Source organism: Lissotriton vulgaris, chromosome 2_1 (assembly GCF_964263255.1).
Source record: "Lissotriton vulgaris chromosome 2_1, aLisVul1.2, whole genome shotgun sequence".
Classification (NCBI taxonomy): domain Eukaryota; kingdom Metazoa; phylum Chordata; class Amphibia; order Caudata; family Salamandridae; genus Lissotriton; species Lissotriton vulgaris.
In genome coordinates, this window is record NC_141687.1 from 1,969,218,426 (window position 1) to 1,969,244,302 (window position 25,877).

At 46.2% G+C, this 25,877-nt stretch overlaps 1 protein-coding gene across 2 annotated transcripts in view; it reads left to right on the plus strand.

Moving 5' to 3' along the window:
* Positions 1–25,877, plus strand: part of VPS33B (VPS33B late endosome and lysosome associated) — a 792,141-nt gene that overhangs the window by 180,227 nt on the left and 586,037 nt on the right. For both annotated transcript variants that reach the window (XM_086958170.1, XM_086958171.1), the window contains exon 8: positions 23,481–23,575. In XM_086958170.1, coding sequence (XP_086814296.1) covers positions 23,481–23,575 — 95 coding nt within the window. The remainder of the gene's footprint in view (positions 1–23,480; positions 23,576–25,877) is intronic.

The following is a 25,877-nucleotide window of genomic DNA, read 5'->3' on the forward strand; positions in this document are numbered from 1 at the left end:
CAGAGCTGGTGCTCCCCTGCGCTATGAGAACTCGGATATCTCCTTTTTTCCAGACTTCACCCAACGGGTACAGCGACAAAGACGATTGTTCATGTCAATTAAACGCGTTCTCAGAGATCAGGGGATCAGGGCATGAAGTTTTCCATGTCGTTCCCTGCAAGTCTCCGGATTGAGGCGGATGGGCGAGTGTGGTTTTTCGACCATCCAGAGGCAGCAGCAGACTGGGTTGAAAGCAGGGGAGCGAGAAGCCTGGCCAATCAAGGTGGGGGTGGCACCAACAATAGTCAGCCGGCCTGAGAAGACGCCTGTCCACTAGTTGGGCTTGTACTCTTTGCTGTGAATTGATACCCTACCAGTGACCAGACTTGTATTGTTTGCAGTGTGGGGTGAGCGATGGGAACGGGCGGGGGCTCCTTTTAGACTAGTGGTCGATTGGTGAGTGATTTTGAAATGACCTGTGGTATCTGTTTTGTAGGGATAAGCCGTGGACCGTCTGGGCTTAGGTGGGATGGACCATGCCCCTCCCCCCCCCCCCCCCCCACCCGTCCTACCTCCCCCTCCCCTATAGGGGTTTTGTCAGCTTCTTGCTTGAATTTTTTCTGGGGCGACAGGCACTCTGCAAGGTTTTTCATGGGCAGTTCTAAGCCCAGAGGGCAGGGCAGCGGGTTGGGGTGGTTTGTTTAATTCTTGAGTTGTTCTTTGGGTTGCATCAGTAGTGGTTATGGATACATTGATTGGGGAACAGCATTGCATTCTGTGATTTTCAGTAAACTTAGAGATGGCATCGATCGGGGACAGTGGGGTTAAATTGGTGAGTTGGAATGTCAGTGGGTTGGGGGATAAGATCAAGCGTAGTATAGTTCTTCAGTGCATTAAGCGCCAGGCACCTGACATCTTCTTGTTTCAGGAAACCCACTTGATCGGGAACACCTGTAAAGTATTGCATAGAGGGGGCTACGTCTTGTTGGCTCACGCAGGTTTCAGCAGGGGCTCCAGGGGAGTTGGCATACTGATGAAAAAGTCCTTCCCCCTTGTGGTGCAGGATACTTGGTCGGATGCGAGGGGACAATATGTCGGAGTTTCAGGCACATGGGAGGGCCGTCTTGTCACCTTTCTTTCGATTTATGTACCCCCGAGTCTTTGAGCCACCACATTTAGGGACTTGGGTACGCTGCTTTTGGAATTCCCGGAAGGCCTCTTGGTGCTGGGAGGGGAATTTAATTCGATGGTCTCTGGAGATCTGGACCGGCACCCTCCGTGGATCTCCCCTGCTCACACAGTTGGTTGCCTGAATTTTTAGAATCCATGGAGTTGGCGGATGGGTGGAGGGCTTTTCATCCTGACACCTCCCAGTATACTTTTCACTCAGGGGCTCATGGGAGTCTATCCAGAATTGACTAATTTCATTTACCCGCTTCCTAAATCTCCCATGTCCGGGAGATAAAACACCTAGCCGAGGCATTTCAGATCACTTGCGGGTATGGCTCCACTTGACGCTCGGTTTCCAACAGGTGGGTCGTGTGGCCTCCATCATTCCGTGGTTTCTGCGTGATCCCCATGTCCGGTGTGAGCTCCTTAAGGCCATTGAGAATTACTTTAATGAGAATGAGGGCTCGGTTGATTCCCCCCAGGTGCTCTGGGCGGCATTCAAGACGGGTGATACGGGGTCAGGCCCTTTCACTAATCTCGGGGAAGAAGAAGGAACAGCGTAAAGAGTTGGTAGCACTGGAGGCAGTGGTGGGGAGGCTGGAGGCGGATTTGAAAATGGACGTCACACCTGGCCCACTTCATCTTCTCAAGCTTAAACAACAGGAATACAGGGCGCTAGCGACAGACCAGGCAAGGGCCATAGGCAGAGCTGTCCAGAGGCGAGTGTATGAGGTGGGCGATAAGGCTGGGAAACTTTTGGCCTGGTTGGACAAGAAGGAATGGTCAAGTAGACTTGTTCCGGAACTTCGAGGTCCTAAGGGTAATTCCCTGTCGGACCCGCAAGCAATTGTGGACTCCTTTGCAGCCCATTTTCAGGCTGTTTACCCCTCGGTTGCTCCCTACCCGGTTGAGGACTCCCGCCAGCTGCTTTCTGACATTACTTTACCCAAACTGTCGGGGGTCGAATGTGACCTCATGGACAGCAACATATCGAACGAGGAGGTAGCGGCAGCAATTTGTTTGCTTAAGCCGGGCAAAGACATGGGCCCTAACGGGTTACAGCTCAAATAGTACAAGCTTAAACCTGACAAATTGGCCCCTTACCTGGGGACCATGTACGAGGACTCAAGGCAAAAGGGCCTCTTGCCATTGGATCAGCGGGCTGCCACTATAGTTACCATACACAAGGAAGGAAAGCCCAAGACCGAATGTGGCTCCTACAGACCGATCTCTCTGCTAAATGCGAAGCCCAAAATCCTTGCTAAGCTTCTTGCTACTCGCCTCCTGCTGGTGATTGGCACCTTGGTCCATCCGGACCAGTCAGGTTTCATACCGCACCGTAACACAGCGCTGAACCTGCGCAAAATTCACAGGGTATTGAGCAGGGCGTCTTCTATGTTGGAACTAGCAGTTCTAGTTTCCCTGGACGCAGCTATGGCCTTTGACACCATCGAGTGGCCATACCTGTGGGCAGTGTTGGAGAACTGGGATTTGGTCCAAAGTACATTCAATGGGTGCAGTTATTGTACTCCCTCCCTATGGCCCAGGTGGTGGTTAATAACAAGAAGTCAGCTACTTTTTGCTTGGGCAGAGGAACCCGTCAGGGCTGCCCTCTGTCCCCCCTGTTATTTGCTTTAGCGTTCGAGCCACTGGCAGCTTGGATTCGTCAAGACTTGATGATTAGGGGCATGCGATGGTCCTTGGATTGGGAGGACCAAATCTCCCTCTATGCGGATGACATCCTCCTGTATTTGACCTACCCGAGGAGGTCCCTGAGTGTGGCTTTGGACATTTTTACAATTTTTGGGGGGTATTCTGGCTATTCCATAAACTGGAGCAAATCCCTCATGTTCGTAGGGGCGGGCGAGCCTCCGATTCCGCAGCGTGGGTGCCCCCTACAGACTCGTACCTGACGGGTTTACGTGTTTGGGTATCTTCCTATCTTTGGATCCTTCTCTCCGCTATTCTCGTAACCTCCATCCCCAACTGATCCAGCTGCGCAAAGATATTGCCAGGTGGAAGACTCTGCTCCTCTTCCTGCTGGGATGGCTGCCCTGTTTAAGATGATGTCCCTGCCCAGATTTCTGTATGCACTTCAAAACTCCATGGATCTGATACCTGAGCCTGAGGTCGAGAGCCTCCAGCGGGATCTACTATGGAATGGTAAACCTCGTATTGCCCTCGCTAAACTATCCTTGAACTAGTACGACGGGGGCATTAGCCTCCTGGATATAAAATTGTACTACTGGGCGTCTCACCTGTGCTCCATTAACCATTGCACTTATGCTCAGCCCGGTAACCCGGGATAAAATATGGATAGGTGGCTTCTCTCGGGGGGACCTTCAGTAGAGCCCTCTAATCCAGGCCCCAGCGCTATACACTGACAGGCCCCACTAAACATGCAGTGCACGTTTGGTACGCTGCTACCTCCTGTTTGGGTTGGAGACGGATCTGTGAGACAAAACTGATATTAAGCCCTTTGCAGCACTACAGAAACACTATCACATGGCTGAATCGGAGCGCTTCCGCTACATGCAGGTTCGACATGCACTTCGCACACACCTTCAGCCGGGGACCACATTGCCGGACTCATCCCCATTGAAAGATAGAGTACTGGATGGTCATCTCCCTGATAGCACCATCTCCCTGATATATATAAAAAGTTGGTCAACAACACCTCGGACCCTCTTAAGGTTCTCCGAGAGAAATGGATCAGGGATGGTATAGAAATGGATGACTACGAATGGCAGTAGGCAGTCTCCTCCCCCCGAGTCGTAGCAATACCAGCTCGTCTCCGATTGTCTAGCGAAAACTTCTCCATCATATTTATGTAACATGGCCCCAACTGTTACGAATGGGAAGGGGAGATGAAGGCGCCTGCAGGCGGGGTTGTGGCCAGCTGGGTACCTTTTTTCACATTGTTTGGGAGTGCACACACATCCAACCCTCTGGCGCGTAATTCATGACATTATCAACACTGTTCTGTCTGTGCAGCTCCGAGTGGAGGCCCGTTGGTGTCTTTTGAATATTTGGGAGCCAACTGATTTAAATGTTTGCATGACGCAGTGGGTAACGCTGGGGCTAATGCTGGCTAAGAGGAATATCGCCCAGCGGTGGGGTGCACCGACCCCGCCCTCGGCTCAGGATTGGGAAAAGGACCTGGACTGGGTTATGTTTAGAGAAAAGACTGTGTATGTAGCACGTGGGTGCCCTAAGTAATGGTCTTGGGTGTGGGGCCCTTGGAATTCTTACCGTGGAGACATATGTCAACCTCCCTTTGCCCCAGCGATGGACGATCCCCCGTCACCCTAGACTTTCTGTCATGTGGAAATGTATTTTTGTGAACTTACCTACTGTACCAACGATGCCAAATGAGATGCTCCCTCTGAACTGCCATGCTATTGCTGATGTTTCTTTCTTTCTCAATAAAAAATGTTTTACATAAATAAAAATGGCAGTACTGAGGAGTACTTACAAAAAGGCAATCTGGTCAGCCAAAAAAACACAAGAAAAAATATGGTAAAATTTACTGTATACAAGTAAAACGTGACAAACTCAGCAAATTACAGATTATTGCCCAGATAGATGTAGAAGATAAACTTTATGCTGCCAATCTATCAAGAGATTTAGAAGATTTGGCGTCAGCTGAAAACATCATCTCGGCCACACAAAGGGGTTTCAGGGCGGGCATGAGCACAACCACCAATCTTCCTACCCTCAGCCTTTTCATCAAAGAGGCCATTCACAAATACTCCAACCTATACACTTTTGTTTATCTAAAAGCTGTATTCGACACAGTCCCACAGGATCTGCAATAGGCCAAAATGGGTGCATCACAAAAAATCCTCAAAGCAATAATCTACTTATACACAGATACATGGGTACGAGTTAAAATAGGTAGGGGTGACAGAACAACAAAAAAGCTACCCTCTTTAATCGGCCAAAAACAAGGAAGTGTTCTCGGCCCCTGCCTTTTCAATATATACACAGCAGACCTGGATGGCCAACAATCATATGCTTTGAGCGACCCACCAAAACTAGCAAAGAGACCGGTGCATAGCATTCAATACGCAGACGACATCATCTTATGCAGTCTGACCCCATGGGCGTCCAGCACCAAATTACAACTCTCCTCGAATTCACTGAATCATCAGTCCTGAAATTAAATGATAGCAAAACAAAAATCATCTGTTTTCTCATCGAAAAGCAGCCAGCAAAAAGTAACGTTTAAATGGAAAGCAGCAAGGAACAGCCTCGACTTAGTAAACACTTAAAAATACTTAGGGGTGGAAATGGACACAAGATTACATTTCAAATAGCACTTAGTACAAAAAAGGTCTATAGCTAACAAGCTATACTTCGCTTTCAACCACATTTTTAAAAAAACATGGGGAGTTTGTTGCAGTCATGTCTGCTAAAAATTATTGGGGCAAAGTTTCTACCCTCATTAACCTATGGCTCGGTATTGCTAAAGGGCAAGGAGGTAGCCACCTTGAACCAACTACAGTCCTTTTTATTGGAACACATCTTCCATTTACCACTGGACATTTCTCAAGCACAATTGCGCCCGGAATTCGGGCTTTTTCACCAACTCCCGGTAAGGATGACCTCCATATCAAAACTATGCTGAAGATGAGAGCTTAACCCCCAGAAACACTGGCTGCCCTGTGTTGGGTCGAAATAGAGGAACAATGACTTGCCAACTGTGTCCTGACAAGCTCTACCAACCCTTGATCTCCCTAAAGTTTGGGAGTTAAACATCAGTTTTACAGCGTTTAAAAAAAATCAAACAAAGCGGCCACATTAAAATCCTGGATGCTTGACAAAGCAGAAATGCCTGGGAAAAAGCATGGCAGGTCAGTTTTACAATCCTACACCAAATGGGGCCCCCAACCATACCTCATATGCTATATTTCTTAACCCACCCAACACTTTCTCCTACTAATCCGTATGGGAGTTTTCCCCTCGAAAGATTCATTTCCACCCTGGAAACAAGGTTGGCCATTTTCCCTGAGCCGTTTATGTGGTCAATTTGAGGAAAGCCAGTTACACTTTCTATGCATTTATCCTGCCGTCAACCAACTACGACAGAAATTACTTTACCCCGCTTTTGGGGCACTCAAGATAAGATACTGCCTCTAAGCTGTGATAACATTACTGAACAGCAATTCAATTCAGCTTTCCTGCAGGGCCGCCAAGTTCTTACTATAAATGAACAAACTACTATCAGCACAACATAAGCCAGGATAGATAAGAAACTGCCACCCCAGGCATGGGTACCATCAATAGTTTAACCGGAAGTAATCATTTTGATAGGCGTCTGAGTCTCACTACAAGTAAAATTGTAGCTCTCATTCGACAGGGACCAATGGGCCCTAAACCTTTACTTGGACAAAGCCACCCCGGCCCGTAATGCATTTCTCTAATCTAATTAACCGATTGCAGATAGTTTTATTAATATAAGTTTCAAAAGTTTGAGAAAGGTCTATACACTCGACCAGTTCTCTATTGCCAAATCATTTTAAAGCGTTCAGTGGCAGGAAGTGTGCAAAGATCAAAGTGGAAGACTGTTGTCATCTTGCTGTGATTGTTTATTTTGTAACGCTTACCCATTCAGTACGAATTCAGGTTAAGTTTTAAATCACTTATTTGCTAAAATAATTGCATACTAGCAAGTAACCATCTGAATGACTTTTTGAATTGTTTTGTACATATTCATGATCTTTATATAGTGTAATGAGTTATAGTTTTTAACCTACGAAATTGTTATAGTGTTAATTAACTGAAACAATAAACTTAAATAATGTGATACTCCGCTTTAGGCAATGGCTGCATGCCAGCAATTGAAAATGGTACATATATGAAGTTAAGAAATAAGGATATTTTTTTTAAATATGCACATAGGACCTATCTCTGAGAAATAAAGTTTATGCCTAGTGTGTGCATGGAAGGTTTCTTGATGATCTGTCAAGCGGGGTCCGTGAAAAAAGGGAGGAGGCCCCATAATGCAAAATCCCCTTGCATTTTCTATGGACTTCTTTAAAAAAGAAATACCAAAAAACTGCTGAATGGAATTGCACCAAACTTGGTAAAAAAAAGTAGATCTTGGTCACAAGATTTGGTGTAAAGCCGTTCAGTAGTTTTTGAGAAATGCAGGTTGAAAATATTTGAATATCTGGATGGTTGGGTCTTTGAGAGTCTCGCAGGAGCATCACTTTAAAAATAGAACTATCTGATTGGCCCATGGAGCTTTTTTCCCCTTGGACCATCTCGCTCCTGTGGGAGTCAGACTCCTGCAGGAGCAAGCACACTCGTTGGCTGCCAGTAACTTGAGAAAAATGGTGCTGGCAACCTTTACAGGACTCAGTGACTTAATCCTCTATCCTTTAGTTTAAGAAAAATGGGCAGGATAGGGATACCTTGCTCCACTAGGCCCCATGCAGGTGCTCCAGAGGGAGACCCCAAGTAACCACCTCCCCTCCCTCAGAGCAAAAATGTTAAAACATGATCTGCACATTTTAATTTACATATATATATATATATATATATATATATATATATATATATATATATATAAGGAGAGAACTCTGGGTAGTTCTCAAGTTTAGGTGGAAAGCAGCTCCTGTTAGAGCACTCTCAACACCAGCAACACTCTAGATCTGCTCACCTCAAATGTCTGTTTTTCTATCAAAGTCTTTAAGCATAGGATGTCATTTGAGCTGTCATCAGTGATGTCACTGACCATGTCATGAATAATGTAATATGTGACATCATCAGCAGTGCATTGCGGGCACGCGAGTTATAGTTAGCACAACTAACTATAACAGGAGGAATTTCTATGGTTTTGTACAATTGAAATGTCCAGCTAACTATAACACTGATGAAACCTATGGTTTTTTCAGTGAATTTCAAAGGTTTTTTAAATGCCAATTCCTAACTATAACGTCTCTGAAACTTATGGTTCTTTCAGTGAATTTCAAAGGTTTTTTAAATACAAATTTTTAAGTGCAATAGTAGTTATACCTATTTTTTTGTACTGAATTTCTAGTTTTTTAACTGTTTATTTATAAATATTTTATTTATTAAACAGCATTATATATTTTTTCGAAAATGGCAAAAAAATGTAAAATACATTTAAAACTGAAATATTATTAATTATTTAGTTTTTTTTGTATTTTAATATATTTATATAATTTTCTTTTCAACATTTTTTGATAGTTGCGCACCCTAAGCGTACCTACCGCAGCAGGTCCGCGTATTCTAGCTGCCATTTTGGAAAAGACGTGAAGGATCCGCGTTTGGTGAGCGACGAGTGCGTGTTTTTTTTCAGTTAAGTCATGTACGTACAATGTTATGTGGTGTGCGCGACCGGTATGCGACCGGTCAGCCACTCCTGCTTCCGCGCATTTGCGAAACATGCGTATTACAGTACCTGACGCTTGCCCGGAGGTGGCATCCACGTGACGTTGTATACGTGTTGGGTCGTGCTGGGTGCGCGACTCCCGTGAAATTTGTTATGTTCTAAAATGATATGTACGTGTCTTTAATGTACCTATTAGGGCAAAAGATTATCTAAGGTATTCATAAAAATAATATATTTCTACTTGTAATAAACTTATATTATTTTAAAATATATTTTCGCGAAGTCGCGTCGGGCGCACGCTTCCTGAGCACATAGTGCGCGGATCCCATGTGACCTGAAAAAAAAGATTTGATTGTTTCATAACATGTCCCATTGAAGGACCCCACCGATTATAATTATTCTGTTTGGAGCAGTTGATGAGAGACATCTCTTCTTCTTCCAGAGCTGGTTTTGGAATTGTTTTGATGTTTTTAAAAAATTGCATTGGCGAAATGGCATCTGGATCGCAAGCTCCTCCTCACTCTTCAGATGAAGATATCTTGAAGGAAGATGCACCCAAGCAGAGGCCTGAATCAGTGGTATGGACATTTTTCACCTTTCCTGCCGGAGAAAAAAAGGTCAACGCAAGAAAAGTCAAATGCTTGCTGTGTGACAGGGTCCTGTCGCGAGGCAGTGACAAGAAACTCCTGTGGAACAGCGAGTATGTATAAACCTCTGCAGACCATTCACCCGAAGAATCTGGCACGAGAAGAAATGAGGCGTGCAGCAAAAAATCCAACACCAGGCATTGCTAGCACCTCCGGAGCGTCCACTTCAGCACCACCAGTAGACATTCGCCCAGAATTTGATTTTCTGCAGCAGCACTGCACTAAGTGGAAAACCATCATCTGTTATGGTGAACAGTCAGTGTACGCTATTTGTGGAGCTCAACGGAACGACAAATGCAATTTAAAAAAAATTTGGGAACGATGTCGAATTCCAAAAGCTAACTGGTAACTTAGTTTCTTTCTGGTTCAATTTTTAAAAAGCACTAAAAAAGTACAAAATTGTTAAAAAACTAACTACAAAAAAATAGAAAACAAAAAATAGAAGAATAAAAAAAGTTCAGAACTAACTTATGTGGTATAAAAAAATAACTATAATTGCTTGGTAATCTCTGAAAGTTTGGTTGAATGTATGTGTAGAGCATGATTGACTGAAAGAATGCATTAGTACTGTATGGTGAATTTATAGGGGCAGCTCCATGAGGAAGTGCTGCAGCGTGACTCTGCAAGCCCTTTAGCTGCACCGCGCTGCAGCACTTCTGAAGCACAGGGATGTGACATATTTACATGACTATGTCGCAATTCTGTGCTCCCTCTGCACTAGCACACAAACTGCAGCCATGCAGTGACGCAGGCACCCTTGCACCATGGTGCAAAGATATCTTTTTTGTGGGGAGATTGTTTTTGTGCAGGAAGGGACTACTTCCTGCACAAAAACAATCACTAAAGGCATTTTCCTCCTTTAAGGACAAGGAGAAATGAAAACATTTCTCCTTGTTGTGCCTCGCTACACCACCTCTAGGGTGGCGCACCATTCACACGTATCTACAGATTTACACTTTCTCATAAGTCTTGAGATGTGTTATTCCATGGATGTTGTGTGGGAACAGACACAGCAACACCCATGGAACGCCCCTTCAACGCAAAGTGCTGCGTTTGAATGGGTCGTATTTTCAAGGAGAGGAATAGCCATACAGGGTGGCTTTTCCTCTCCTTGTAAATATGGAGGAGTCCCCAGCGCCATCACTACGTTACAAAAAGTGCCGTACTGGTGGCGCAGGGGGCTTGTAATTCTGCCCCATAAGCGCTTAGGTATTGGCAAAGTGATGCAAAAAGAACATTGTGCTAGATGGCTGATTAACGAACTGCATGAGACTGACAGAAGGTATCCTAGGCTGCATGAGTACTACATCAGTATTTAGTGGAGTGTACCAATAGTATGCATCTGCTTAGAGTTTTGTAGGGATGGTGCACAGAATATTGGACGTGTACTTGTGTTGGTGCCTAGGCCATTCTATAAGACCATCACTAGTATCTAGAATGATGACAGTGCTGCAAACAGAGTGCTCAGTTAATTTATAAGTGCTTAGGTATTGTCCCAATGCCTGAGTCATTCTACAAGTGCATAGACAGTGACTGGGCTCCTAGAGTGCTAGTAGTTGACAGCAGGTTAAGTTTATAAGCACTTATGTTTCAGCAGAGTGATTAGATAAGGACATGCTTCTGTCAGGATGATTGTAGGAGTGGACACCGACTCACAGTGTGATTCCAGACAAGCATGACTATTACCCGTACTTTTGCAAAACTAACTGAGTAGTCTGCAAGGGGTTAAGGGAACGCATACATTGTGCACATTTGACTGTAACACTGCTTGTCTCAATGCCTGATTCATTCTGCAAGTACATAGACAGTGACTATGTTCCTAGAGTGCTTGTAGTTGATAGCAGGATACGTTTATACACGCTTATGTTTCAGCAGAGTGATTAGATAATGACATGCTTCTGTCAGCTGTCAGGATGATTGTAGGAGTGGACAGAGCTGCTTTAGAGCCAGAGAACCAGGTCAGCAAAGCTGCTCTAGAGTCAGATAACCAAGTCAGCAGAGCTGCTTTAGAGCCAGAGAACCAGATCAGCAGAGCTGCTTTTGAGCCAGAAAACCAGATCAGCAGAGCTGCTCTAAAGCTAGATAACCAGGTCAGCAGACCTGCTGTAGAGCCAGAGAAACCAGGTCAGCAGAGCTGCTTTAGAGGGAGAGAACCAGCTCAGCAGAGCTACTTTAGAGCCAGAGAACCAGGTCAGCAGAGCTGCTTTAGAGCCAGAGAACCAGGTAAGCAGACCTGCTTTAGCTGACACTGACTGACTGACACTGACGTACTGACACTGACTGACACTGATTCACTGACTGACTGACACTGACACTGACACTGATTGACTGACACTGACTGACTACTCTCTACTACTCACTCTACTACTCTCTACTACACTCTACTACTCTCTACTACACTCTACTACTCACTCTCTGAGTCAGTCTCATACTCTCCCATAGACCCTCTCTTACATTCACTTAGTCACCCATACAGCCAGTCACACACCCTGTCACTCATCCATATAGCCACTCACACAACCACTCACCCATACAGCTTTTCACTCATCTATACAGACACTAATGTAGCTGCTCACTCTTTTAACCAAATATATACCCATTCACATATCCATACAACCACTCACACACCTACTCACTCTCTCGAAAACCCACTCATATAGACATACCCTCTCCAGTAGAGCCACTGACACCCAAACACTTACCTATATGCTCACTCAAACAGCTATTCAGTAACCTATACAGCCGCTCACACACCCACTCCCTTACCTGTACAGTGTTCACACAGCCACAAATTCACCAATACAGTTACTCACACACCTATGCAGGCATCCACACACCCACTGACTCACCTATGCAGCCACTCACTCTTCAATACAGCCACTCACACACCACTTACTCACGCAAACAGCTACTCCCACACCCGCTCACTCTCGAATACACAAATCACACAGCCACGCACTCTCCAATACAGCTACTCACACACCCATACAGCCACTAACACACCTATACAGCCACTAACCGAGCCATTCAGAAATAGATTCACACAGTTTCATAGCCACTCAGATGACCTATATTAGAAATACTATCATTCTTACTCCTATTGGATGATGTAATTTGAGATGCTATCATTGATGTCCTCATTGATATCACTGACCAGGTCATGACTGATGTAATATGTGAGATCATAAGCAGTGCATTGCGAGAGCGTAAGTTATAGTTGGCTCAGGTAAGTATAACTGCTGAATTTTGATGGTTTTGTGACAGTGAAATATGAGCCTAACAATAGCGCCCCTGTAACCTGTAGCTTTTTCAGTGCCAGGACTCGGTTTCTATAATGAGTAGTTTTGTGTTTATTTGTATTAGGCAAGTATATATTCACCCAACTTCGTGCATAAAAAGGTAGCGCTTCACAGAGGTCCATAAATCTCCTTGTGACAACGGGGGCTCGTAAAATTTGTTTACTACGCCAGATGGCAACAGCGCCACAATTACAATGTTAGTCTTATCTGAAAGAAACATTCTTTACCTTAGAATTACCCCCAGGCGTCAGACTGGATCTAGAAAGTTTTCGTCAGCAGTACCCCTGCGCGTCAGAAGGTGGTGTTGTGCGGCTCTGTCTGTTGTTGGCGTCATGGTCACCGAGATGAAGTCGCTGCAGCTTTTTCCACGCCAGCAAGGGCAGGTCCAGAGAGAGTAGTACCCCAAGACTGTGTTTTTGCGACTTTTTGTCTCCGTTTTTTCAAGTCGATCGACTCCTGGTGTCGTAGGGATGCCCGGGTTTAAGTCTTGCGGGGACTGTCATCGGGTGATGTCTGTGATGGACCCGCACCGCGTGTGTCTCTACTGCCTGGGGTGCGACCACGACCCCAAGTCTTGCCCCGACTGCCAGGCCATGGCGTCAAAGACTTTGTGGGAGCGGTCCCGAAAGTTGCTGGAGGTCTGGCAGTCAACTCCCCGCTGCTCAATGTCTCGATCCCGTGGGAGGTCGAGGGACCGCTCGCAGTGCCATCACCATCGTTCTTCTGGATCGAAGTCTTCGCACTCGGGGTAAGGTAAGAGGAAGCACAATAAGTCGAAGAAGCGTCAAAGCTCGATGACTTCCCCTCGCGCGACGCAGCTGAGGGTGCTGGTGGTACCTTCCCAGAGGCTCCGGTGGAGCCTACGGTGACGCCATCGGCCTCCCCGCCCTTCCCGGGTCCGTCAGCATCTCCGGCCCAGCTGTAGGATTTTCTGTCAGCCATGGCCCGCCTCTTTGGGCCTTCAGGCCCCGCGGGCCTGACAGGGGGTCCTTGCCCTTCACTGTTGGGGGCTCCGGCATCGCTGTCGGCTCCGGCGCCGCAGTGTCCCCAAGGATCCAGGCCTGGATCCCGGGCGATGCCGGTTGACCTTGTTAAACCTCCACCGATGTCGACCCACCCGGCACCAGCTCCGACCTCGCCCATGACACTGGACAACATCGCCTCCGGTTTCAGCCCAGACATGGACACGGAGCCGGAACCGCGTCGCTGATTCCGACGCCAATGGGGCTTTTCTATCCCTATGTTCAGCCTCCTTATTTTCAGCCTGTACATCAGCCTGAGGAGAAAGAGCAGGACTGGGAGGGTTCAGATGACCCTCTCACAGCTCAGTGTGAGTATGACCCGGACTGGGCAGAGGAACTGGGAGATGCCAGTAGTCTTGACACCTCACCTGACCTTGGCATGCTCACTCCTCCTACCGTGGCTACGGAGGAGGGTGCTAGTTATGCAGTGGTGTTACATAGGGCCGCAAAGGCCCTCAACCTCCAACTCCTACCGTAACCGTCAGGACTAACCTCCTGACAGAGGTGCTTCAGCCGGCGGCTACCTCTGCTGAGCCACTGCTGCCCTTTAATGAGGCAATTTCTGAGGTTCTTTTGGGCACCTGGTCCAGGCCCAACATAGGGGCTCCTGTGGATAGAACTGTGATAGCCCGGCCGGGGCGACCCCATTTTCCTCTCCCAGCACCCTATCCCTGAGAGCTTGGTTGTCCAACCCTCAACGTCCCAGAGCGCATGCCCCACCGCACCCACGGATAGGGAATTCTAGAGACTGGAACAATTTGGGAAGTAGATTTTTTCTTCCGCCAGTTCAGGGTTGGGATCTGTGAACATTGCATGCCTCTTGGGCTGTTATTCCCACTCTGTGTGGGATACGGTGGCGCAAGTGCTGCCTGAGTGTCCGGAGGAGGCGCTGACAGTGCTCTCGAAGGCTATCACTGAAGGGAGAGATGCCGCCAAGTTCACAATACGATATGGCCTTGACACCGCCAACTCACTGGGCAGAGCAATTTCCACGACAGTGGAGCTCCGCCGCCACGCCTGGCTCAGTTCTACTGGCTTCTCGGGGGATGTCCAGAACACCCTAATGGACATGCCCTTTGATGGCATTCGCCTTTTTGGCAACATGGCAGATAGTGCATTGGAGCGTTTTAAGGACTCAGTGACTACGGCGAAGTCCTTGGGCCTGTCGGCCACTCGCCCTCCTCCACCTTCTGCTTTTCGCTCATTTCGTGGCAACGGATGGGGCGCCCCAGCACCTTTGCTTCAGAGCTACACGATGCAGCAGCAACAGTCTCAGCGTGGCCGCGGACTTGGGAACCGCAGAGGCAGTTCAGTGGGCCAGCGGGTGGGTCAGTCCACTTCCACCCTGGCCACTACTGCCCAAAACCTTTCAGGCCCATCAAACACCAGTGGGCGGTAGAATTGGCCATCACCTCCCCCACTGGTGCACCACACTTCGGAGAGGTGGGTTTTACAAATAGTCCCTACTCCCTCCCCTTCGAGACTACCCCTCCAGCTATGTCACCCCAGTACCACCACATGTCGGGGGATCACATGGCACTTCTTCAACAGGGAGTAGCGGCCCTCTGGCCATCAAGCACGTTCCTGCACCAGAAGTAGGACGTGGTTGTTATTCCCACTACTTTCTGGTGCCCAAGAAGGACAAGGGCCTGCGTCCTATCTTGGACCTCTGGGACGTCAATCGCTTCCTCTGGAAGTAAAAGTTCAAGATGCTAACTCGGGCTCAGGTCTTGTCTCCTCTCGACCCTGGAGACTGGATGGCAGTGTTGGACTTGCAGGACACATATTTCCACATTCCCTTCCTGCCGTCCCACCGGCGTTACCTGAGGTTCACGGTAGGCCGCGAGCATTTTCAGTATACCGTGCTCTCCTTTGGCCTAACCATTGCCCCTCTGGTGTTCACGAAGGTGATGATGGTTGTCGTAGCTCATCTGCGCAGATCAGGGGTTCCAGTCTTCCCCTATTTCGATGACTGGCTGTTGAAGGCAGGCTCGCCCCAGACAGTCGTCTCCCACCTCCAGACTACGGCCGACCTCCTGCATTTGCTGGGGTTCTCCATCAATGTGCCGAAGTCACACCCGAGTCCCTCTCAGAAACTCCTCTTCATCAGAGCGGTCTGGATATGATACAGTTTCGGGCCTAACCTCCCGTACGTCGAGTCCAGGATATTCAGGCTATGATTTGATCTTTCGGCCTCTATCATGAGTTTCGGTCAGGATGACCCTGAGGCTGTAGGGCCTCATGCCCTCCTGCATCCTGCTGGTCACTCATTCCAGATGGCATATGCAGGCTCTGTAGTGGGACCTGAAGTTCCAGTGAGTGCAGCATCAGGCGAGCTTATCCGATTACGTCCAGATCTCGGAGGGGACTGCACAGCATCTGCAGTGGTGGCTCATGAACAGACATTGGGTCTGGGGCAGATCCCTCTCCCTTCCCCAACCCGAGCACACAGTGGTGACGGACGCGTCCCTCCCGGGATCGGGGGGCCACCTGGGAGAGGCCCACCTCCAGAGCCCTCTGGTCTCTGGCCGAGTCTAAGCTCCATATCAACCTTCTGGAGCTTCGGGCGATTCGTCTTGCACTGAAGGCATTCCTTCCCTCTGTTAAAGGGAAAGTGGTGCAGGTGTTCACAGGCAACACCACCGCCATGTATTACTGCAACAAACTGGGCGGGGTGGGGTTGAGGACCCTATGTCAGGAGGCTCTGCAACTCTGGACATGGCTGGAACAGCAGGGCATTTCCCTGGTGGTTCAACACCTCGCAGGTTCACTAAACGCCAGGGCGGACGAACTCCGCCGCAGGTGCATGATGGATCGCGAATGGCGTCTTCACTCGGACGTGGCGCAAGACCTCTTTCAACAGTGGGGAGTGCCTTGGTTAGATATATTCACCACCAAAGAGAACGCGCAATGTCAGCAGTTCTGTGCGTTGGAGTTCCCAAGGCGTCACTCGCTCTGTGACGCTTTTCGTCGCGAGTGGAGTTGCGGTCTGTTGTATGCCTTACCGCCTCTACCACTTCTGCCCAGAGTGCTGGAGAAGATCAGGCGTGACCGGGCCTAAATCATTCTTGTGGCACCCGACTGGGCTCGAAGAGTTTGGTATCCCGAGCTACTCAGTATGACAATCGATCCCCCGATCCGACTGCCTCTTCGGGAGGCTCTTCTGTTGCAGCAGCAGGGGACGGTCCTCCACCCGAACCTGTCCAGCCTCCACCTCTTTGTGTGTTGATTGAGCGGCGGCAGTTGATTCCTTTTGACTTGCCTCCTTAAGTCTGTGATGTCATTCTGACAGCCAGGCGTCCCTCCACTAAGTTGGTATACGCCTGCAGGTGGATCAAATTTGTGGCATGGTGCACAGCAAAGGCTGTGGATCCCCTTTCTGCCTCTCTTTCAGAAGTTATTCTGTTTCTTCTTTCCTTGGCCCAGGAGGGCTCTGCTCTGGGCACTATCAAGGGCTACCTTTCTGCTATTTCGGCCTTTCTCAGGCTCCTTGACCAGCCCTCTCTTTTCAAGTTCCATGTTGTAAATAGATTTCTCGAAGTCATTACTCATCTTTTCCCTCCTATTCCTTTCGTAATGCCACAGTGGGACTTGAATCTGGTTCCTACATATCTAATGTGCGCTCCCTTTGAGCCTCTGCACAATTGTCCTCTTCGTCTGCTCACCTTGAAGACTGCTTTCCTGGTTGCCATCACCTCTGCTAGGAGAGTGAGTGAGCTACAGGCTCTTTCTTGTAAGCCTCCTTTTCTATCTGCTCATCCGGACAAGGTTGTGCTTAGGACACATCCATCCTTTCTGCCAAAGGATGTTACTACCTTTCACGTCGGGCAGACCATCACTTTGCCCACCTTCTTTCCGCCTCTGCATTCTTCTAGAGAGGAAGAGAGGCTCCACCGTCTGGACCCAATATGTGCGCTCTCATTTTATTTGAACCGCAAACAACAGTTCCGGGTGGATGACCAACTCTTTGTTGGCCACGTTGGCGCCAAAAAAGTTTGTGTATTAAAGCCTGCTATTCTCTGGCTAAGAAGGAAGCTCCGTTGGGGATGCGCGTCCATTCCACCAGGGCAACTGCAGCCACTATAGCATTGGTATGAGGTGTCACCCTGCAAGACATCTGTCAGGCAGCTCCGTGGGCTTCGCTTCACACTTTTACTATGCACTACTGCCTGGACAGCCAAGTCCGGAGAGACGGCTTCTTTGGCGGTTCTGTTCTACGAGACTTCCTGGTGTGATCTTGGTTTGCAGACCCACCACCGGGGCTGGTATTGCTGGGATACCTATTCTGAGGTAAGGAATCTATCACTGTGTTTCTTTCAGATGAACAAGTTACTTACCTTTGGTAACAATATATTTGTAAGTAGTGATAGATTCCTTACCGCCCCACCCATCCTCCCCGTTCTGCAAACTGATTTCTAGGGTTAAGGTCATCCCTTTCAGGGCCCTAGTTTCAAAGCACCAGTTGTCAGTATCTTGCATAGCTTTGTGTTTTCTGGCGCGGAAAGTCATGTACAGAACTGACGTCAGCGAGCGAGGGCGGCATCCAAGTAGCTGCCGAGAACGTCATCTCGGCGACCACGACGCCACCGGCAGACGCGAAGCCGCACGACACCACCTTCCGAAGTGCAGGGGTACTGCTGACGAAAACTTTCCGGATCCAGTCTGACACCTGGGGGTAATTCTAAGGTAAGGAATCTATCACTACTAATGTTTCTAACAGATATATCGTTACCTAAGGTAAGTAACTTGTTCATCGGAACATCTGGGAGATGCTCCTGTGTAAAGTGCTGAGAGGTCAGGACCTTGGTGGAGTATCACTAGTGTGCCCTCTTACAGAATTTAAATTCAGATTACAGGAACATTGCCTATAGATTATACAGATAGGATTGCATTTGTTTTTCTTTCTATTTTCTACTTTGTGCGAGAGTCCTTACCAAATTATCATCATGATTACATCAATGGACATTACATCACACTCCCATGATGACATAGCAACTTGGAGACATTTGCTGTTATATGCATGCACTGTAGACAATGCAAGCGCATAAACAGTGGCGTACCTGCAGCCGCACGGAATTTTTACAATTTAAAATTTCTTTTGTTGCAAATTAAAACACCAGCGCTCTTAACGTGTTGCGGGACCAGTCAACCATTTCCAATAATAAAAAAGTAGTCCTGAAACAATGCACAAAAATGGTCACTGTGTATGTTTAACAATCGTTGGCCGGTGCTCTCTGGGAGGAGAAAACACTGGAAGGGGCATGACGTATGCATGTCCTTGTCAGATGGGGAGGACACAAAATGATGCGACAATGGTGCCAGCAAATGGGAAGCCTATGGGCGGGCTGTAAGCCCACAAAGTAGATGCAGCATGTCTCGGTTCGAGACAGTGCATGCACGCCGTATACAGCCAAGACCTAATTTTTTTTATTGTTTGCTGATTCAGAAGGGCTTTGACAATAACTGAAAGAAAAGGTGCTGCAGCATTATGACATTTACTCATTTGCGTCATGGCCCGACAATTTACCATCCCTAGATGATGAATGGTGTTTCTGGGGCAGTAATTGATAAAAATATATAAAAAGGTGCATTGAAGAGAAAGGAGCTGCCCGAATGCAAGTAACAGCCGCGGGGCCATCCAAACTTTGAATAAAAATAAATTGAAAAAATATATAAACACAATGGAAAAGGGGTAGGGCAGCAGTGGAGGAGCTGGTGGAGGGACATTAGACACGACTGGAGTGGTGTGGTCTGGAAGCCACTGGTGAGTGAGGAGAGCTAGAGCAAAACAGTGAATAGGAGGATAGTTTAATTTTTTTTGTTAAAGTCAGTAGAGGAGCAACTCAGAGAGAGCAAGGGATCAGAGATTTGAGAGAAGAAGCAGCACACGTGGGAGAGAGAAAAAATGCATATTCTCCCTTGTAGTGCTAAAAAAAAAAGAAAACAATTGTTATTTGAGTGTAAGCAGTAAATGGTTTCAAGTAATCCAATCAAAAGGATGCTAAGAAAGGGAAGGGCCAAACACAAGGATTGTAAGGCACACCATTGAATAAGAGGTCAGGAAATGAGATGCATGTGTCATTTCCATTATGTGAACCTTGCCAGGACGCAGAGGTGCATTGTAGATGGTTAAGACATGGATAAAGCCAATGAGTGATACAAGAGGTAGCTAGTTTGTTGACAGTTAATGCTTTGTGCTGTACTGTTCTTTAAAGATGTGCGACTACAAATATTTTCTAAATTGGAACAGGAATATTCCAGATCCTGGGTGCACAGATAGAAAATGACTGCTGCTTTTTTTTCTTCACAAGAGAAGCGGTAACTGTTAAGATTAGAGCGCACAGCAGGTAAAGGGGTATCACAAATTGATTATCTGAAATGGTGCTCAAAATGAATGCAAGTCGGTTACCACGACAAGATATATGCTATGAATAGCTCAGACAAATTATATTATTCCATCGAGCACTCAAAAAAGTCCAATAGAAATCTTTTTCAAGTAATGCAGTAGTTATTTAATCTTGGAAGTTTTCAATTCTTTTCTTCGTTGAAATACACTCTTCAACATAGTCTCCAAACTGTGCAGCCAACACGTGTTTCGTCTAGTCTGATTCGACTAATGACTTCCTCAGGGCTGCAACCCAAAACAGAGTATAATCGCTATTATAACACTATATCATAGTTCGATATAACACACTAGTCAATTAAAACCGTAATCAACAGGGAAACATCCCAAAGCCATATTGGTGTTTGAAAAGGAGTATATAATATAGTAAAGTTCTCACCACCAAGTGAAAGCTAGAAATCTCCACAGTGGTCATAGATTACCTAAATATGAATCATATTAAAAGAGTTTTGTTTATTAGGTATTATCTCTTTTATTATATCTCATAAAAGAGAGGGTGCAGTATAGCAGAGAGTAGATATCAAAAACATGGAGAACGACCATGTTAGAGGGCGTCATACCCAAATGCCTCTTCGTTGAGCCAACCTTAATCCAATGTCGTCCTTATGTTACAGTATTCCAATCTACAAAGTTATATAATATCCACAAGTCAATATGTGTTCATTAAACCTTTCTGTATTATAGAATAAAAGGGTTTTCAGTCATGGGCACAGTCCACTATCTTACCTTATTATCGTAGTTTAATACCCATGTTAAGGGCTTTTATTTTCGGGTGATCGTATCCGTCACCTAAAATAATCACAAGATCCTAGTATTAGGTTAACGAGTTTAAATGATACAATGGTTTGCATATCCTAAGTATCTATCTAAATTGCGCACCATGTCCGTTCTTACCTAGTACCGGTAAATCCTTGCTTCGGATCGCGTCTCGTCGTGTCGGCGTCCTAGTGTGGCGCTTCTTATTATTATCTTGCTATTCTTATTTATACTATTAGATGTCGGGATGCGCCATGTTAGTAGAACAGATTAAATAAAGCTAATGTAAGTACTCGAACGTAACATTTAAATAACAGATAATGGACAAGTAATGTATGTTAGTATACTTGTCCCATTATGCGAGGTATTTCATAATACGTATGTCGGTCTGATTTTTATTGAAGTCGTCTAACTAGGGATCGCGTGTCCGTAATACCTTACGTTGGATATTATTTTATTTTAATTATCTTTCGATTAGTCTCGTATAGTTGGCACTCATTAAATATATCTAAATCTATTCCCAAGTAAAGCGAACATGAGTCAGAAAAACCATCCGCTATCTTGGAACGGTCTGTTTATACGATCGTTCCTATCAAGTTAAATCCTAATGTCTTTGCAATAGCAATATATACAATTTGCCGCCATGAATCTTTATGTCAGTGTACCAAACTTAATTCTGATAGTACCTGATCAAAATAAAATGTTTTTATGTAATATCGGAACTGTGTTACTAACAATGGGCATCTCTTTACCTTCCTAGTAAGGTATTAGTTAGAGGTGAGCATAATGGGACAAGTATACTAACATACATTACTTGTCCATTATCTGTTATTTAAATGTTACGTTCGAGTACTTACATTAGCTTTATTTAATCTGTTCTACTAACATGGCGCATCCCGACATCTAATAGTATAAATAAGAATAGCAAGATGGCGCCACACTAGGACGCCGACACGACGAGACGCGATCCGAAGCAAGGATTTACCGGTACTAGGTAAGAACGGACATGGTGCGCAATTTAGATAGATACTTAGGATATGCAAACCATTGTATCACTTAAACTCGTTAACCTAATACTAGGATCTTGTGATTATTTCAGGTGACGGATACGATCACCCAAAAATAAAAGCCCTTAACATGGGTATTAAACTACGATAATAAGGTAAGATAGTGGACTGTGCCCATGACTGAAAACCCTTTTATTCTATAATACAGAAAGGTTTAATGAACACATATTGACTTGTGGATATTATATAACTTTGTAGATTGGAATACTGTAACATAAGGACGACATTGGATTAAGGTTGGCTCAACGAAGAGGCATTTAGGTATGACGCCCTCTAACATGGTCGTTGTCCATGTTTTTGATACTTACTCTCTGCTATACTGCACCCTCTCTTTTATGAGATATAATAAAAGAGATAATACCTAATAAACAAAACTCTTTTAATATGATTCATATTTAGGTAATCTATGACCACTGTGGAGATTTCTAGCTTTCACTTGGTGGTGAGAACTTTACTATATTATATACTCCTTTTCAAACACCAATATGGCTTTGGGATGTTTCCCTGTTGATTACGGTTTTAATTGACTAGTGTGTTATATCGAACTATGATATAGTGTTATAATAGCGATTATACTCTGTTTTGGGTTGCAGCCCTGAGGAAGTCATTAGTCGAATCAGACTAGACGAAACACGTGTTGGCTGCACAGTTTGGAGACTATGTTGAAGTGTGTATTTCAATGAAGAAAAGAATTGAAAACTTCCAAGATTAAATAACTACTGCATTACTTGAAAAAGATTTCTATTGGACTTTTTTGAGTGCTCGATGGAATAATATAATTTTCTTTTTTTTCTTTTTTATACTTCTTAGTTTTCAGTCTAATGGTGTCCTAGCTATGGTTGTGCATACAATACCCCGAGATGGTGAGCTTGTCTGTGAGATAAGGGTAGGAGGGGTTGATTGTGATGACTTTGTAAATACTGCAACTGGTTTTGAAGATATGCGGACGGCAAGTAGAGCCAATAGGTTCCATAAGGTTTGGGACAGTGTGATCATATTACCTCAGGGTCTGAATGAGACGTGCTGTGGTGTGTTATATACATAAACAGCAGTTCTGAAGTTGCTTCCTGGAGCCAAGTTACTTGGCATTCGGTGAAAGTTGGGGCTTTGAAGCAGTGAAGGTTTTTGTTATTGAGTCAAGCTTCTACTATTTCTTATTATTTGTTCTTGTCAAATTACAAGAATTCTGCCTTGGTTGGGTCAACCTTCAGGGAGGTGCTGACGTCCAGGTCTGGATGATGTGCAGGCAGTATTTATGACGTTGGATCTGCAAAGCAGAGGAGACTCAAGTATTGCTGTATATAATCAGAATTTGGTGAATCTTGATGATCTTTGATTCGGGCTCCAGGTTGTTCCATGAAGAGGTTGAAGATGGTGACAGGAGACAGTATAGAATCCTGGGGAACTTTGCAGGTACCAAAAATATATTGTGATCTGGAGGATGGACAAGAAAGCTAAAAGCTGCCTGTAGGCGAGATCCCCCCAAAAATGGGACAGCTAGTAAGAATAATGCATTTTTTGTTTGTTGACCTTTTATGGCTGATTAACAATATTAATCTGAATTCTAGCAATACGCCTTGCACCGGTTAGAATATTATTTGTTGTATTTGCATAGGGCTACAGTGCATCCTATAGCGTGAACAAGTTTGGTAGTTAGTAAAATTGATTATTTAGAATGCGTTTTAATCAAACGAGCAGCAATCGATTAATTATTTTAGTACACACAAACCTTGTGACAGCCATAATAGTTTTATCTCTTTTCTTTTGACTCTAGATGTGACTTGCGATGAGTGGTCCTTCTACCTCCTACCGCTGGATGATGACATTATCAGTATGGAGCTTCCGGAGTTCTATAGGGACTATTTCCTGGTAAGAACCAGGTTTCCATATAATACTTCTCCTCCACATTATAAATATTTGGCCTATTAAATAGGGCTGGGTTCATATTTTTTACAGTTGATATGGAAATATATACAGTTTGCCACCTCTAATTCTGGGAGACCCATATATATTTGCAAGTCAATTTTGGTCTGAATACACCGTATCTGCAACCATCCAAAATTGAATGCAACACATATTGTTAATTAGATGTCCTGTAGGGGCAGGTAGGTCCCCTCCTTTATTGTTTTGCAGTGGATAGTCCTTCCATTATTTCTATAGCTCTGTAGACAATGAAAGAATTATTTTTGCATTGCTGAAGATAATCCTAATATCTGATAGACTTTTAGCTGCATATACCTTACCTTTCAATTTCCCCAATGTTAGGCAGCATCCAGAAAAATTTGCATGAGCATTACCCCTGCGCGCTGAAGGGTGGCTCCATTTGGCTGTGCGTGGTGTCGTCAGCGCTGATAGTGACGTCGCTGTCACCTATATAGGTGCCACCCAGGTGCGCAGACGTCAGTTCTTTTCCTTCCGCCCCAGTTCGCGCTGATCCAGAGGAGCTACCTCTTTGTCTCTTGTTGACAGACTTTTTTAAACAATATATTGAGGATTTTTTTTATTGTTTGTTGAGGGATGACCTCTAGAAGGATAGGATTTAAACTGTGTGGCACCTATCACAGCGCCATGTCGGTCACCGACCCTCAACTTGTGTGTCTATGGCGTCTTGAGTGCGACCATAACTAGACGTCATGCTCGATCTGCTGGGCCATGGCACCGAAGGCCTTGAGGTAGCTGTTCATGAAGCTCCTTATGGCGCCTTCGGGCCCGCAGGGTTGGAGAAGGCCCCATCAGGTTCCACTCCGACAGAGCTGGTCTCGGCCCCTGTGGGGCTCATGTATCCGATTCCTGATCTGGATCGACACTGGTCGTGCCTACGCGACCTTCCCCAGCGCCGGACCCAAAGTCTGTGCTCCTGGCGCCAGCCCCATTCTGATTCCCGATGATTCTGAGTTGGATTGGCGTCGGTCGACGTTTACTCTGGCGCTGACGGAGACCAGCGCCTCTGGGTCATTGCCTGTACATTTTGAAGAGGTTTCAGGCATGGGAGAGGAGTGGGAGGGGTCTCTGGACCCCTTAGAACAACAGTTAGACAATCCTGGGGAGGAATTGAACTGTATGAGGAGCTCGCAGATGCCACTGTCTGGACACCTCTCCAGATACAGGTATGATCTTACCACCTACTGTGGCTGCAGAGGAGGGGGCTTCTTATGCTATGGTGGTAAAGAGCGAGACAGTGGTCCTTGGCCTGGAACTGCCCTCTGCGCAGGTCAAGACTAATCTCTTGACTGAAGTGCTTCAGCCTGGGGCTTCCTCATCTGAACCTCTTTTGCCCTTTAATGAGGCACTAGCCTAGCAATAGGGCTCCTGTGAACAGAAATAAAGCACGCCTCCATTGCCCGGCTCAGGGTGATCCAAGTTTCCTCAGACAACATCCTACCCCTGAGAGCGTGGTGGTCTAAGCTTTCACGTCCCACAGCCCGTTCCCTTCCGTCCCCGACAGGCTGAAGGGTCTTCAGATCTTTTCTTCTGCCAGCCTGATATTGCAGTTGGTGAACATCGTATGTCTATTGGGCCTATTCTCATACACCTTTGGGAAATGGTTGCGCAAGTGCTGCCGCAGGTACCAGAGGAGGTCCGGGCTGTGCTCACCCAAGCAGTGAAAAAAAGAAGAGATGCAGCAAAGTAGGTGTGGTTTGGATACAACCGACTTGCTGGGTAGAGCGGTTTCGTCGACGGTGGCCTTGTGGCGCCACACCTGGCAAAGAACATCTGGCTTCTCGGGGGATTTCCAGGTCAACCTCACGGACATGCCCTTCAACAGGACTTGTCTCTTTGGGGAGAAGGCAGAATCAGAGCTGGAGCGTTTCAAGGAATCACAGGCTACTGCCAGATCCTTGGACCTCTTAGTGACACCTCGCCCCAGTCTGCCTGTTACCCCTTTTTTGGCAATGTAAGGGGCTTTCAACCGCGTAAGCCACACCCCAGCCACCATTCTGCACACACTTCCAAAGTTGTGCGAGGATGTGGACGCAGTGCATTGCTACGTCATGTGAATGGTAGCCAGAAGTCCTCTACCACCCACCCACTGGCAGCTGCAGGCTCTAAGCCTTCCTAATGTGGTTCTGCAAGACCATGGGTGTCCAGTTGGATGGATAATTCACCATTATCTTCTCTGCTGGCAGTCCACTACATCGGACAAATGGGTCTGACAGATCATTTTTGATGG